General features: G+C 47.0%; 2 protein-coding genes across 3 annotated transcripts; both read right to left on the reverse strand.

Moving 5' to 3' along the window:
- Positions 1-1,995: 1,995 nt before the first annotated feature.
- Positions 1,996-6,069, reverse strand: LOC125958271 (cationic amino acid transporter 2-like). Of its 2 annotated transcripts, none has more exons than XM_049691517.1 (4): positions 5,864-6,069; positions 4,031-4,399; positions 2,936-3,964; positions 1,996-2,864 (listed from the first exon to the last, which is right to left on the reverse strand). In XM_049691517.1, the coding sequence occupies exons 2-4, from the start codon at positions 4,392-4,394 to the stop codon at positions 2,470-2,472; spliced, it is 1,788 nt and encodes a 595-aa protein (XP_049547474.1). In that variant the 5' UTR covers positions 4,395-4,399; positions 5,864-6,069; the 3' UTR covers positions 1,996-2,469. The 2 variants fall into 2 exon arrangements, with proteins under 2 accessions (XP_049547474.1, XP_049547475.1); XM_049691518.1 differs by having other exon boundaries at positions 5,944-6,067.
- Positions 6,070-6,861: 792 nt separating this feature from the next.
- Positions 6,862-9,055, reverse strand: LOC125958270 (cationic amino acid transporter 2-like). Its single transcript, XM_049691515.1, has 3 exons — positions 8,689-9,055; positions 7,582-8,607; positions 6,862-7,497 (listed from the first exon to the last, which is right to left on the reverse strand). The coding sequence occupies exons 1-3, from the start codon at positions 9,053-9,055 to the stop codon at positions 7,037-7,039; spliced, it is 1,854 nt and encodes a 617-aa protein (XP_049547472.1). The 3' UTR covers positions 6,862-7,036.
- Positions 9,056-13,255: the final 4,200 nt, after the last annotated feature.

Genomic DNA, 13,255 nt, shown 5'->3' on the forward strand with positions numbered 1-13,255 from the left:
TTGTGCGGACAGCTAGCGCTCCGCAGTAGCCCAGCCGCCCAGCGCAGTAGGTGTAACGCAACGCCGACGAGTCGTTGCCGATGGCCGCATCTGCTGCTGCGGGCTGCCCGGTACGCTTACTATCACTCCCTTGGTTACGCAGCTGTGGTCGTGCCGTCGTAGACCGCCTAACACGGCTGCTGGCTGGCTGGCTGGCTGGCTGGCGGGCTCGCGACAAACAAGACAAGAGGCACTAAGGCCGATTGGTTATCTCTTCGGACGACTCGCCGTCCGATGGATCGGCTCGGTATTGGTTTTACGGCGACTGTGCGAACCACCGTCATATGGCTTCCGAGCGGTGCTAGCATTTGTTATTGTTTTCATCATCCATCCACCCGATTGCCGTTATCAAGGGACGAGCGAGCGGCCAGGGCAAAGCGGATCCACGAAACGCGCGGATCGATCCCCGCGGTCGATGCCGGTCGCGCTACATTGCCAGCGATGCCGGGCGGATTATGAGTAATTCGATCGCAGGCCAAACGGGTCTCGAACCACAACTCGGCATGTCATGGTGGTAACTCGAGACGGAATCGTCCTGTTTTGATGATTGATCCGCTTCGGCTTACCATGTGAACGTTTTTGTTCTCATCGTCACCTGTGTTATCTGTGTTAGGAAATAGTTGCCTACATTTAGGAGTTTAAACCGTAACGGTTATAGCTGACACTCAAACGAAGTGATTGAAGGGAAAGACGCTCCATGAATTCACTCGCTGGTGTAAGGTTCGTTATTTGCGTTGATATTTGATCAACTTTACTTGCTAATTGAATGAATTCAATCGGATTGCGTTCTAAAGAATTGTTTTCGTTCCGAGATCCAAGATTCTAAAGCACAAAGTAGCATGCTCGTTTGGTTTATTCTTTCGTGTACCAGTGTAGATCGGAACATGCCAGCTGATGAAAATGTGATAAATTTGGTTTACATTCCCACTCACCCCCACAACAGACCGTGTGCATTTTCTCCGATACGCCACCACTTGCTGGGCTGGCCCTTACACGATTGCTGACATTGACACCGAAAACAGTAGCCAGTAAGAGAAGAGAGGGGACGGTGTCTGTCGGTGTGATTATCATGCACTCTAGACCACGCACAGCATTAACCTTGCAACCGTGCTCACCCCGTGGTACTCGGGGTATCATCTTGCGAAGTCAGAAGAAGACGAACCGCACTACCGTACGTCGTTTGCCAATCATTATCGCTGGACGGTGGACTTGAAATGGTTGAAGCGGTTTAATCACTTGCTCTCGATGTCTTACTTCATTCTCGGACCAAATCAGCCTTATGTGTAGCAAATGGATCGTGGCCACTCTTTGCTCTCTGTGTGTGTGTATATGGGAACATGTGTGTCTCGATGAACAATCTCAAGAATTTCTTAGATCGATGGACCCGAACGGAGAATGAGCCGAAATGATCTTGAACTTTCATACATGCCATTCCAGTGGCCGGGCTGACCTAATTTCCTGCTGAAACGGATGCCGGCTTATGCGCTGACGCTGATTGGATTTGCTCGCTGCAATGTAGCGTAATCGAAGTAATGAGCTGCAAAATGAAACAATGTCGGCTTTTTTTTAATTGGAATTGAAATACAAATTAACAATGCAGAAGCTAAAAATTCATTAGATTTTAAATATTCTATGAGAGCAACAGGTTTTTAACAGCGAACATACGAGCAGCAAAAGGCGCGACATCTGATGTAATGAATACACATCCATGATGGGAAAATCGAAAAGAGATTAAGTTATGTTTCAATAGCAAAACACTAGTACCTAAGTAAATTAACTAGGCCAAAATATCAGCTACATAAAATTCAACTAGAAGCATACATAAATAGAGATGTCCCAGACCGCCACAACATGAAGTAAAGCATGTAATGGTCAAATTGATTATTTTACTGATCAAATCATTTACAATTCACAGTAGTCTGTTTTATGTTTCAATAGATAAATAAATTAATGGCCGAACAATTACCGATCACTTTCATTTCGGCATGGAAGAAACGTCTGATCGTTTCATCTATCTGCATCCTGATTAGTAATTAGGCGAGGTATGCGTATCATCAACTAATACGCCCTAATATGTAAGTGCTAGTAACATAACAGCCGTGAAACCCGTTTGCATGACATCTAACAACAACAGTGTCACTGTTATGTTGCACTTTCTACAAGCCTTTTACTTGCACACACGTATTGTCTCTTTTTCTTTCTCTCTTTCGTTTTTCCTCTCACTTTACTCGTAGCAAAATGTCTAGGTTGATCGCAGGAGGATCTACTCTATCCTAGCTTCACTATCCTAGCCTATCGTACATTAGAAGCACATGAGCATGCTGTTGCTACTAGCAACCCAACAAGTGAGGTCAGGCCTCACCAGTGGTTCACGGAATGACCGGAACGACCAGTTTGAGGGGAATGCCGGAATGCCATCGCCGGAAACAGCTACAGCTTCACCGTACCGAACATAGCGAACGGGTTTTCCAGCTGGCTCTCGGAGAGCGTCTGGCTGCCGGATCCCTGCAGCGAGTGCCGGATACCGTACGAGAAGTAAATGATGAAACCGGCCAGCAACCACACCATAAACCGCACCCAGGTCGCCAGATCCAGTTGGAACATGAGGTATACGTTGACGAGGATACTGAGCAGCGGCAGGAACGGTACGCACGGCACTCGGAACGTTAACTGTCGTTCTTCCGTCGGTTGACAGGAGATGATGAGCGTAAGAAGGAGTGCTACAATGATCATCGCTATCAGTAGCGTACAGATGAGGGGATGGTATTTATTAAGATAGTCCTGCCCATGTGCCAGTATGGCGCTAATGCCGCAAATGATGATAGCTACAAGGACACAGAGAGAAAGGGAGAACGGTTAGAAATGATTGCAAACCTCGATCCCGGATCACACATACCATAGATAAGCACTGCCACTTTGACAATATTCGACGATAGGCTACTGGGCACGGTGAGACAGGTCAGATTGAACAGCTGTTTGACCACGGCCGACGATTTGGTTTGCGTGCTGGCAATGAAGTTGGTATTCTGTTCGTAGCGCAACACCAGCACACTCACGGCCACGATCGTGTACGCCAGCAGCGTCCCAATCGACATCATATCGATCAGCTGATGTAGATCGAACAGCAATGCCATCGTACCGGAGAGCACTCCAGACAAAACCGTCGCCAGCAGCGGGGTCTTCGTCTTCGGATTGACCGTCCGTAGCTGCTTGAACAGCAGACCATCGGAGGACATGGAGTAGAGGACACGCGGTAGCGGGAACATGGCACCGAGTGAGTTGGTGCAAAGCGAGAAGATCGCACCGATCGAAACGATCCACTTGATCTCCTGCCAGCCGAGGTAATCGAACAATCGGGGAAACGGTGCGACCGGATCCTGCATAAAGTAGGGCAATGCCATCGTCAGCACGGTCGCCACACCGAAGTACGACAGGAAGATGATCAGCAGCGAGGTGATGATCGCGAGCGGAATGTTGCGCGAAGGATTCTGTGCTTCCTCGCCCGTCGTCGCAATACAATCGAACCCGACGTACCCGTAGAAACACTTGGCCGCACCGGCCATCACACCGGCAATGCCGTACGGGAGAAACCCGCCAGCACCGACGGCTAGCCCAGCCGGTATGCTCGGATCATCCGGTCGGATGGCCCAGTTTGCCGGATCCGCCTTAATGCCAACCGACACCAGCACGACCACGATGACGATCAGGTTCACGCCGGTGAACAGATTATTAAGCAGCGTCGATTCCTTTACACCGTACGCCAGCAGGGCCGTTACGGTCATGACCACCAGGAAGGAAAACACGTCCGGATACTCGGCCAAGAAGCTAACCTTTATCTCGATCACCTCCTTCAGTGCGTTCCCCATGCGATGGTCAATGAGCGCATCGATGTATCCGCTCAGACCTCGCGCAACACTCGCAGTACCTGGATGGAAGTTGAGCAATGAATCGATGAAGGAAAAAAAGTTGGAAGCGTCCCCCTCAAACTCACCGATTATGTACTCCAGCATCAGATTCCAACCGATAGTGAACGCCGCAAACTCGCCGATCGTTATGTAGGTGTAGATGTAGGCCGAACCGGCCTTCGGGACGCGCGAAGCGAACTCTGCATAGCAGAGTCCGGCGATGGCCGCGGCAAGGGCTGCAATGACGAACGAGATGACGACACCGGGACCGGCCTGCTCGTAAGCTACCGAACCGGCGAGGACGTAAGCTCCCAAGCCGAGTGTGCTGCCCACGCCCAGCCCGGTCAGATCGAGCAGTGTCAACACGCGGGCCAGCTTCGAGTGGCTACCATCGTCGTCGTTCGGTTTTTTGCGGCTCACGGCTTTCCAGAACGTTTCCATTCGATTCATGTTACCTGCAAGAGGAGTATTAGTATAAGGATAGGTATGTTAATAAAAAAAATTCGTTTGGCAATAAGGCAGCAAGGAATAGTAATAACAAGGACACCATAAATTGCATTTGCCAAACTGTTGAAGCAGAACAGAACATGAGGTTTTAATTAAATTCGTTCAACTAGATTCTCCACTTCATTCTATTAAATGCCGCAAATATTGCGTAGAATTGAAGTGTTAAAAGCAATGGCTTAACATTCGAGTGTAAACACTGCACATCCGAACATGGTACAATGAAACATCAAATGGTAATTCAAATCGCAGTTTTATGAAAAAGCAGCTTAGAAGTCGCGCTGACGAAAGTAGAATAATTGATAAAAATCATTCAATCATTCGATGATGAGTATCTGCAATTTAATAAAATGTATGTTAGGGATTGATCGACCCGCTATACTAGCAGACAGTTCTAGATCAATTCTCAACACCCCAGTTGTCTTTGTTGAGCGTTTCTAGCTCGTCGTATGACCGTTCCCATTCCAACACTGTCCATCTCAGCCAGCCGGAGGTCCTCATTTCACTCGCCCTACGCACGCGGCACGCTGATCACGCACGGTTTCCTTTTGCTAATCGTTCTTTATGCACCGAGGACGCCTGCCAAGGACAAAAAAGCATCGCACCAGCATCGGGGCACCCAGAGCGGGGAAACAGAAAACAAAACCACGCTTCGTTACGTTATTTGTCTTCGCGAGACATCGCGACACTTTGTTTGCGCATCCGGGCCATTGACCTAGAAATATTTTGTATTGACCTCGCCGTTGCCGCCGTTGTCGCCGTGCCGGCACGTCGTTTCGCGATTCGCGCGACCCATTCGCTGCCCTTCCATGTGCACCTCAACCGCATTGGGCGGCATCGTGTGACAAAAATGCCCGCGATCCCCGCGATCGCGTGGTCATGCCATCGGTGACGGCTGGTCGTAAATAATGGCCCTATTTATAGCGAGCACGCCGAGACGGTCGGTCCCCGAGAAGCCCCTGAACTCCCGTTGGGACCGTCGCAATCGGGACCGGGTTTACTCCCGTCCGTGTCCATCCAAACGTACGGTATGAAGTAAAACGGACCGCAGATTACATCAGGGGAGCTGCATTTTTGGAATGCTCGCATACCAATGCCTACTGCACATGTCAATTCCTACTCAAAAACAAAAACGTGCAAAATGTGCGAATACCATGCGCCTCCATTGTGGCAAACGACGTGAGATGGAGGATCCGTTTGGCATCAAACAACTCGATCGCACTCACTCACTCAATGATGCCAACGACACCTGAACATTGTCAATAAACAGTCGTCCATCGCCAATCGCACCGCACAGCTATTCGATTATGGTTCATTTATATAACCAAAGATCAAAGTCGAAGTTGAGAGCTGCTTTCGGGCACGGGGTGATTGTTGCTTTCCGTAAGTATCACCCTTTCTTATTAATCACGTACCGCTCGACGATCGCGTTGTCTTAAATTCTCAGCAGAATCTAGCACTGGAGCAAAGATAGCACGCACCACGAAGATCTGACCTTGGCACTCGGATTAGCACGCAGCTTCGTTTCGCACTGTTGTTTGCGATTGGTGGGGAGGGTTTCTTCGTTCTAATGGTTCACAAAACCGGATCGCCAGAGGACAGCGCTACCTGTCACCGGTCACATTCGCAACAGAGGGTGGACTGCGACTATTTTCAGAGCGGAACCAGCGAAATAAGTACCGCACATGATTGTCGGTATTAATTAAATGCTTCTCTGGCCGCCTCACAAACACACACGATCCCCGGTGGTGAGCAGCGACCTGTTTATGTTTAGGTGTGACATCCTGGCAGACATGGCAGACGACGCTCGACGCGAGCACCGTTCCTTTGCATTCCGTTTCCCGTTCCCTCGGCAACCCTTGAATCCGAGCCGTTGGATACACGTTTGATGTGCGGAAAGCTGCGCGCTCTTTTGATTACGACTGGTTAGACTAACGGTAGGCGCGCGTATGATTAGGGTTTTGCAAGAGAAGGCGAAAAATGGTGCATTAATCGAGCAGCTGATATTAGCTGGATCTTTCTTACTTCTTTATTTTCTATCATTACATACTGCTGGTTACATACTGTAGAACTATCTATAACATTACAAAGCGCTTATGCCATTGAAAGTTTTCTAACGATATGTTGCAACTATTATGTTACCTATGTTGTAAAAAAAAGTTTTGTTACCTTTATTGCAAGTATATCCGTATATTCGTAGACTTATTGCTAAGACAAACACAGCTATCAGAGGGTTGTTTACCGTATTTCAAAATTCGACTGAAAACACTTCGCCGTAACTGACACAATACGGGTTTGGCTTAATGAACCTCCTGAAGCGCATTTGTGCTACGTTTTATTTTCATTTATTTCTCGTTAATGCTTACAAATCTACTATACAGTAATTATTACAATCGCTGTAAATGTGGTCCAATCTAGTTAGATCGATACATGCTCGGTTCAACTTGTCGCTTTGCACCATAACAATTTTGAACACGAACACGGTAGGAGTTGATCATCGAATGAAGGATATTGAGAATGCTTGTACTGCAAGCATTCTGATCTTATGTCATAAAAACACAGGCAAGTGAGAAGGTATTCGCTTCGTTCTACGATTTGTTTGATATCGTGTACGAAGGAATGGGGAAGCCCACCTTCTTCTCCTCATCGTATCCCGCATTATCGATACCGGTGGGCGCGCTAACTGCTTTGCCATCCGCTAGCTGCGACTTGGCCAGCAAACGCTCACCCTCGACCGAGTGACGGATGCCGTACGTAAAGTAGATGAAATACCCGATTGTGATCCATATGCCAAACCGAACCCAGGTGCCGGAATCGAGCTGGAACATCAGGTACACATTGCTGAACACGCTGATTAGTGGCAGCAGCGGCACTAGCGGCACTTTGAACGTTAGCTTCACTTTGTCGGTTGGCTGGAGCGATATGACGACGTACGCCGCAACCATAAGGGCCACCATGATGATCAACCCAGCGATCACACCCGGATAATCACCGTTGACGTAGCTCTCCGCCGGAACCAGAACAATGCAAGTGCAGCAGACGAAAAACGCTGTAAGGATGATAAGGAGAAGAAACAGAGTTAGACAAACGAACATCCATCCACTGCCCTACGCTCATTGTCCCCATGACCTACCGAAGATGCAAACGCTGAACTTAACGATGGCGGACGAAAGATGAGTCGGATCCTTGAGGGCCGATCGATTGACGAACTGACGGAGCACTTCCGGTACGGTCACACTGAAGTCCGTGGTGGTCATCAGCTCTTGCGCCTGGTAACGCAACACCAGCACGCTCACCGACACGATCGTGTACGCTAGCAACGTTCCGATTGACATCATGTCGATCAGCTGTTGTAGATTGAACACGGCCGCCATGGTCGCTGCAAACAGGCCCGATAGCATCGTAGCGATCACCGGTGTCTGTGTTTTCGGATGCACCGTCTGTAGCTTCTTGTAGATGATACCGTCGGAGGCCATTGCGTACAGCACACGGGGCAGCGGGAACAGACTGCCAAGCAGGCTGGTGCTCAGAGAAAGGATTGCACCGAGCGAACAGAACCACTTGATCGTCGTCCAGCCGAGCAATTCGAACAGATGCGGGAACGGTGCATCCGCGTCCTGAAGATAGTACGGCAAGGCCATCGTCAACACGGCCGACACACCGAAGTACGACAGAAAGATGATGATCAGCGAAGTGACGATCGCGAGCGGAATGTTGCGCGTTGGGTTCTGCGCTTCCTCGCCCGTCGTCGCGACACAATCGAACCCGACGAATCCGTAGAAACACTTGGCCGCACCGGCCATAATGCCGGCGAAACCGAACGGGGCGAAGCCACCGAGTCCACCGTTAACACCGGCCGGAATGTCTTCCGGCTTGATGGCCCAGTTGCCCGGATCACACTTCATACCGCCCGCCACCAGCATGATAACGATCACGATCAGGTTAATGATGGTGAAAACGTTGTTCATGAGCGTCGACTCCTTCACACCGTATGCTAGCAGACAGGCCAGTATCATCACCAAGGCGAAGGAGAACATGTCCGGATAATCGGACAGGAAGTCGACGTGCATAGGCATAACACTACGGATCGCGTTGCTGATCTTTTTGTCGACCAGCAAGTCTATGTAACCGGCCATACCACGTGCCACACTCGACGTTCCTGGAAGGTGATATTATTCATCAGGTTCACTGTAGGGCATTAGGGTAGTGTACGAGAATTCTCCTTCAGAGAACCACTCACCGATAACATATTCCAGAACCAAGTTCCAACCGATCGTGAACGCAGTGAACTCGCCAATACTAACATAGCAGTAAACGTAAGCCGAGCCAGCCTTCGGAAAGCGGGCAGCAAATTCGGCGTAGCACAGACCAGCAATGGCCGAGGCGAAGGCAGCTACCAGGAACGAAATGATGACGGCTGGACCGGCCTGATCACGGGCAACCGATCCGGCCAGCACATACACGCCCAATCCGAGGGTACCGCCGACACCGAGAGCGGTAAGATCGAACAGCGTCAGAACACGCGCCAATGGTGACGCCGATTCATCGACTTCTTTCTGCTTCTTACGCGTCAAGGCGGTCCAAAAGCGTCCCAACGAGCTATGCATGATCGTTCCGCTTTCACTGATAGAATAGGAATAGTAGGAAAAGGGAGAGCACGTTAATACACTAGGATTCCATTTAAGGTGCCACAGAGGAACCGTGTTGCTTCTGATGCTACTACAACACTGTGGTTTATGCTGAACTTAAATTACCTTAATAATCCGCACGAATGTCACCGATGGGGTGATAGTCGACTGTGGAACCGTTGATAACGGACTCGGTGAAGTAGGGGTCACCTTAGAGGCCGCGAAGCTTTGCACTTTTGCGACCTCACTATCTCTATTGTTGCCCCCCCTATGGTTCTGCTGACAAAAACGTGCGTGTACATGCACGCTTCGAACGCACTCGATGAAGACCCGATCACCTGCACACCGCTCGCTGGCTCACTGGGACGAACCGAACACTGACTCCAGCGCAGAGATACCGGTACGCACTGTGACTGGAACAACGAATACGCGTGTTTGAGACAATGTCAGCTCCTCGCGTTTTCAAAACGCACTGGTCGGCGTCCGCTGCAGGAGTGTTGTGCGGCTTTTCTAGCAACTTCAATATTAGGTCCGCTCGGGCGAACCCCTTCCCTGGCTTTTCGCTAATCACCTGACCCCTAGAGAGAATATAGTGCCCAGCATTAGGAGCACGCTGTAGCTTTGAATTAGATTTATCCGGCTTTGGGTTTATCACCTAGCCAAAAAAAAGGTGCAAGCGCCGCATGCAGCTTAAACTCGTGGTGCGGTTAGCATGCTTATACTAACACAGCAGAAAATCGTCACAACAAACCTTCACGAGTCGCTTCCATGGGATATCAACAACTTATTTAGCACCGTTTTGCTACTATATCGTGACTAGAATATTTTGTAATTTTACTTTATCTTATCTTATGATTAAAAATTGTGATTAAATGATTAAAAATAAAAATAATGATTTTTTATGTTTGTTTGTTCACGCATTAAGCAAAAATTTCCGATCTGAATTGCCCCAACAAACATGATTCCCGGATTATATTATCTGATGTCCTGTTGCAAGAATTCAGAGACTCCCGCCAATTAGGAAGCGATATCAATATTGCCCTAGTACAGGTAGTGCTGACAAAAAAAAACTTAAGCCTATTTATTAGAATTATCTATATATATAAAAATCTCGTGTCACATTTTTTTGTGTCCAAACTCCTCCGAAACGGCTGAACCGATTCAAACCAAACTTTGTGTGTATCTTCTGTAGGTATCAGAATCGGATGTAAACTATATTTCATTCCCATTACTTAAGTTATTCAAAAAATAGAAAAATTATTTTCCGTAACTTTCTGTTAACCTTTGATTTGATATTTTTCTTAGATTTTTCATACAAAAAAACTAATACTCTCAAATTTTCATAGCCCTAGCTCAAACAGTTATTTTTGAATGATTTTTTGAAAATCCACTAAATCACCGAACAGTAGTTGCAATACTGAGCGCCAGGGAGCGTTGACAGCGCGAATTAATTTAATTGATGAGAATTTTATCCTAGAAGGTTTAGCTAAAGCCGGTTTAAGCATACTGGGGCAATATGCACAATTCGAATTTTCGAAATTTTATCAAAGATCAACAAATTATGTATACTCGATACTCGATTGTACTATTAGTAGGAGGTAAAAAAATCCACACTTTCCCCAAAGAACAACGATAAATGGAGTGCAATATGAAAAATCCAGATATTTTCAATCGTCGAGTCAGATACCGATATCCAGCCGTATCGATGAAAAGACGAAACATTCTTATTCATGTTGAATTCTTTAGTTTATTTGCAAGCATTATCATAAGTGCTGTTGCGCGGAGTCCAAACTCCAGGTGGTAACGTTAGGAGCTCAACTCAGTTATTGGAAAAATGAGTCATTACGTATGTTCCCTAGAAGGACCCCGGCAGACGGGGGGTGTAAAAGGGCAGGAGGCTTGCGAATAAAGGGGACTTGCGAATAAAGGGGATTAGAAAACGCCTTTTTCGTCAAATTCTTTGCGAGACCAATAGTATCCCAAAAGCGAAGAGACCCCTTTCCGAGGGCCTAGCACCCACGACAATAAACCTGAGCTCGATAGTCCCTCAAAAGCGAGGAGGAATTAAATTCGACGGGATTACATACAAAACAAACAGTCTCCGTTAGTCGGTGCGCAGCAAAGCTTCCGATTCCTTCGCAGGCAAAAGGGAAGCGTGCCAGCCGAGTATCAACTGCCACTGATAGTTTAGTAATAGTAGCTGATTAATCCATGAAATTCAAAAATAAGCTCAAAACCATGGATCATGTAACCAAGGTTGAATCATCGGCAAATATTAACAAAAATTATAACACACTAAGCAGAAACTCAAAGAAATAGAACATTTCAGTAAAACCTCATCTTCTACGCGTAGCGACGCACGCCGGTCATGCTAGTTAGATTTATAAGATTTTTATAAGACTACTATTAAACGTAACCACAAAAACTCGCGTCGAATGATTTAGTAACAAAAGGTGCTAAGTAAGTTATTACTATCTTAATGACGCGCCGTCTGGGAGACTGTTAGTGATGATTGGCCGTTTTGTTAGCATAAGCGTGTTAACGGAAACGTCATGAATCGCGCCGGACCTGTAAATGCTCCGGTAGATCACATGCGCATGCATACGTCATGGGGCACTTGAACTTTTTGGTGGAACGATAAACCAAAAGCAGGACATAACTTTCAAAACTACAGTGTAGCTTGCAGTATGCTCTATTGTACTCAGATAAAGTATACTGAGGCTGCTGTATCCACACTTATCGTAAACAATACCAAACAAAATATCAAATGATCAGCAGGCATACTTCGAACATATTCTACGAAATTTGCGAATTGAACATAAATTATCACAGAAGGCCGAGCATCCAAACTACACGGCATTTTGTCAACAGCGCATTAGTAAGTGAGATACGCGATTCGCTACATCTAAAATGAAACATTCTGGAATATTGCATGCAACATTCTGGAATATTTTTCCAAAACAAAACAATCGCGAAATTTTGGTCTTTAATTGGAAAGGAATCCCACCTCAACGTTCTTGAATCCAAACGATACTACTCTGCTCTTCGGTAGTGTAGTTTCAGGAATGCTAAAAATGCTAGCGCTTCTTATCCTTTGGTTTTTCTTTCCTCTTGAATGGCATCAGTCGGACCAAGTAGTTCTACGAGAATCCACTACTCTCGTATTCTTTTGCCAGTAATTACGATGACAAAGCGAGAAGCGAGATAAATCATCCAAGTAGAACATACATCTCTTCCTAATCAAATCGAGGATCAAATCGATTTTGTGGCACACGTAAGAATCCGAAGAGTGACGCGCGGGTTCAGCAGTGATTACCGGCCTTCTCATGGTAAGTCAATTGTTTTAGTGAATTGTGGAAGTTCTACATAAATCAGTAAATGCAGAAACGGTCACTGCGTTCACGTTGATGATCATCAATCGATAGGTAATGCAGGGAACAGAAGCTGGATAGTTATATTGTCCTTAAAAGGCCCTTAGCAGAAACGAAGCTATACTGTGCTGTTTCTGTGATCTAAATTGTTTTAGTTTTTGTTTTATAACGTCGGTGTTGAAATTTTTGGAATCCGTACGATCCACGGTTCGTGAGGCAGTGGTAGCGATGTAAGCGAGCAGGAGCGAGCGAGGAGGGCATCGCAAGCTGTGTGAATTGTCCTTGTCCTTGTACGGATCAACGTTGCGCAGACTGTCCAGTTTAGCACATCAAACGGGGGCACGTCAAAGCATGAAACTCCCGGCGTAGTCTACAGGAAAATGTGCTGGAAAGAGGCCAAAAGTAGCCAAATTTTTAATCCTTCAGTCTCGATAAATTATTGAATGTGTTAGCCCAGGAAATTGATATGATGGCCAGCACGAATTAGAAGTTGAAAATAGCCAAATTGTATGAAATTCAAAATTATATACGTCAGTGGGTCACACTGCTATACTACTGACATACTACTATACGCGGTGACTGCATACGCTGACCCACTTGCGTGACAATCCCTCTCGGCACGATTGGCACGATCTGAAAATTATCACCATACAGTTAGCGTTGTCTTTCTGCCCAATGAAATCAGGAAGTGCAATGTGTGATCTCGTGAAGGATGGGCGTGAGTTAGAAAATGGAGTGCACAACCCCTGCGGGCAGACCACATAGTGAGCTCCATAGTGAGTAGAGCCTCTCAGTATGGGCTTTCCTG

Source organism: Anopheles darlingi, chromosome 3, assembly GCF_943734745.1.
Source record: "Anopheles darlingi chromosome 3, idAnoDarlMG_H_01, whole genome shotgun sequence".
Taxonomy (NCBI): Eukaryota; Metazoa; Arthropoda; class Insecta; order Diptera; family Culicidae; genus Anopheles; species Anopheles darlingi.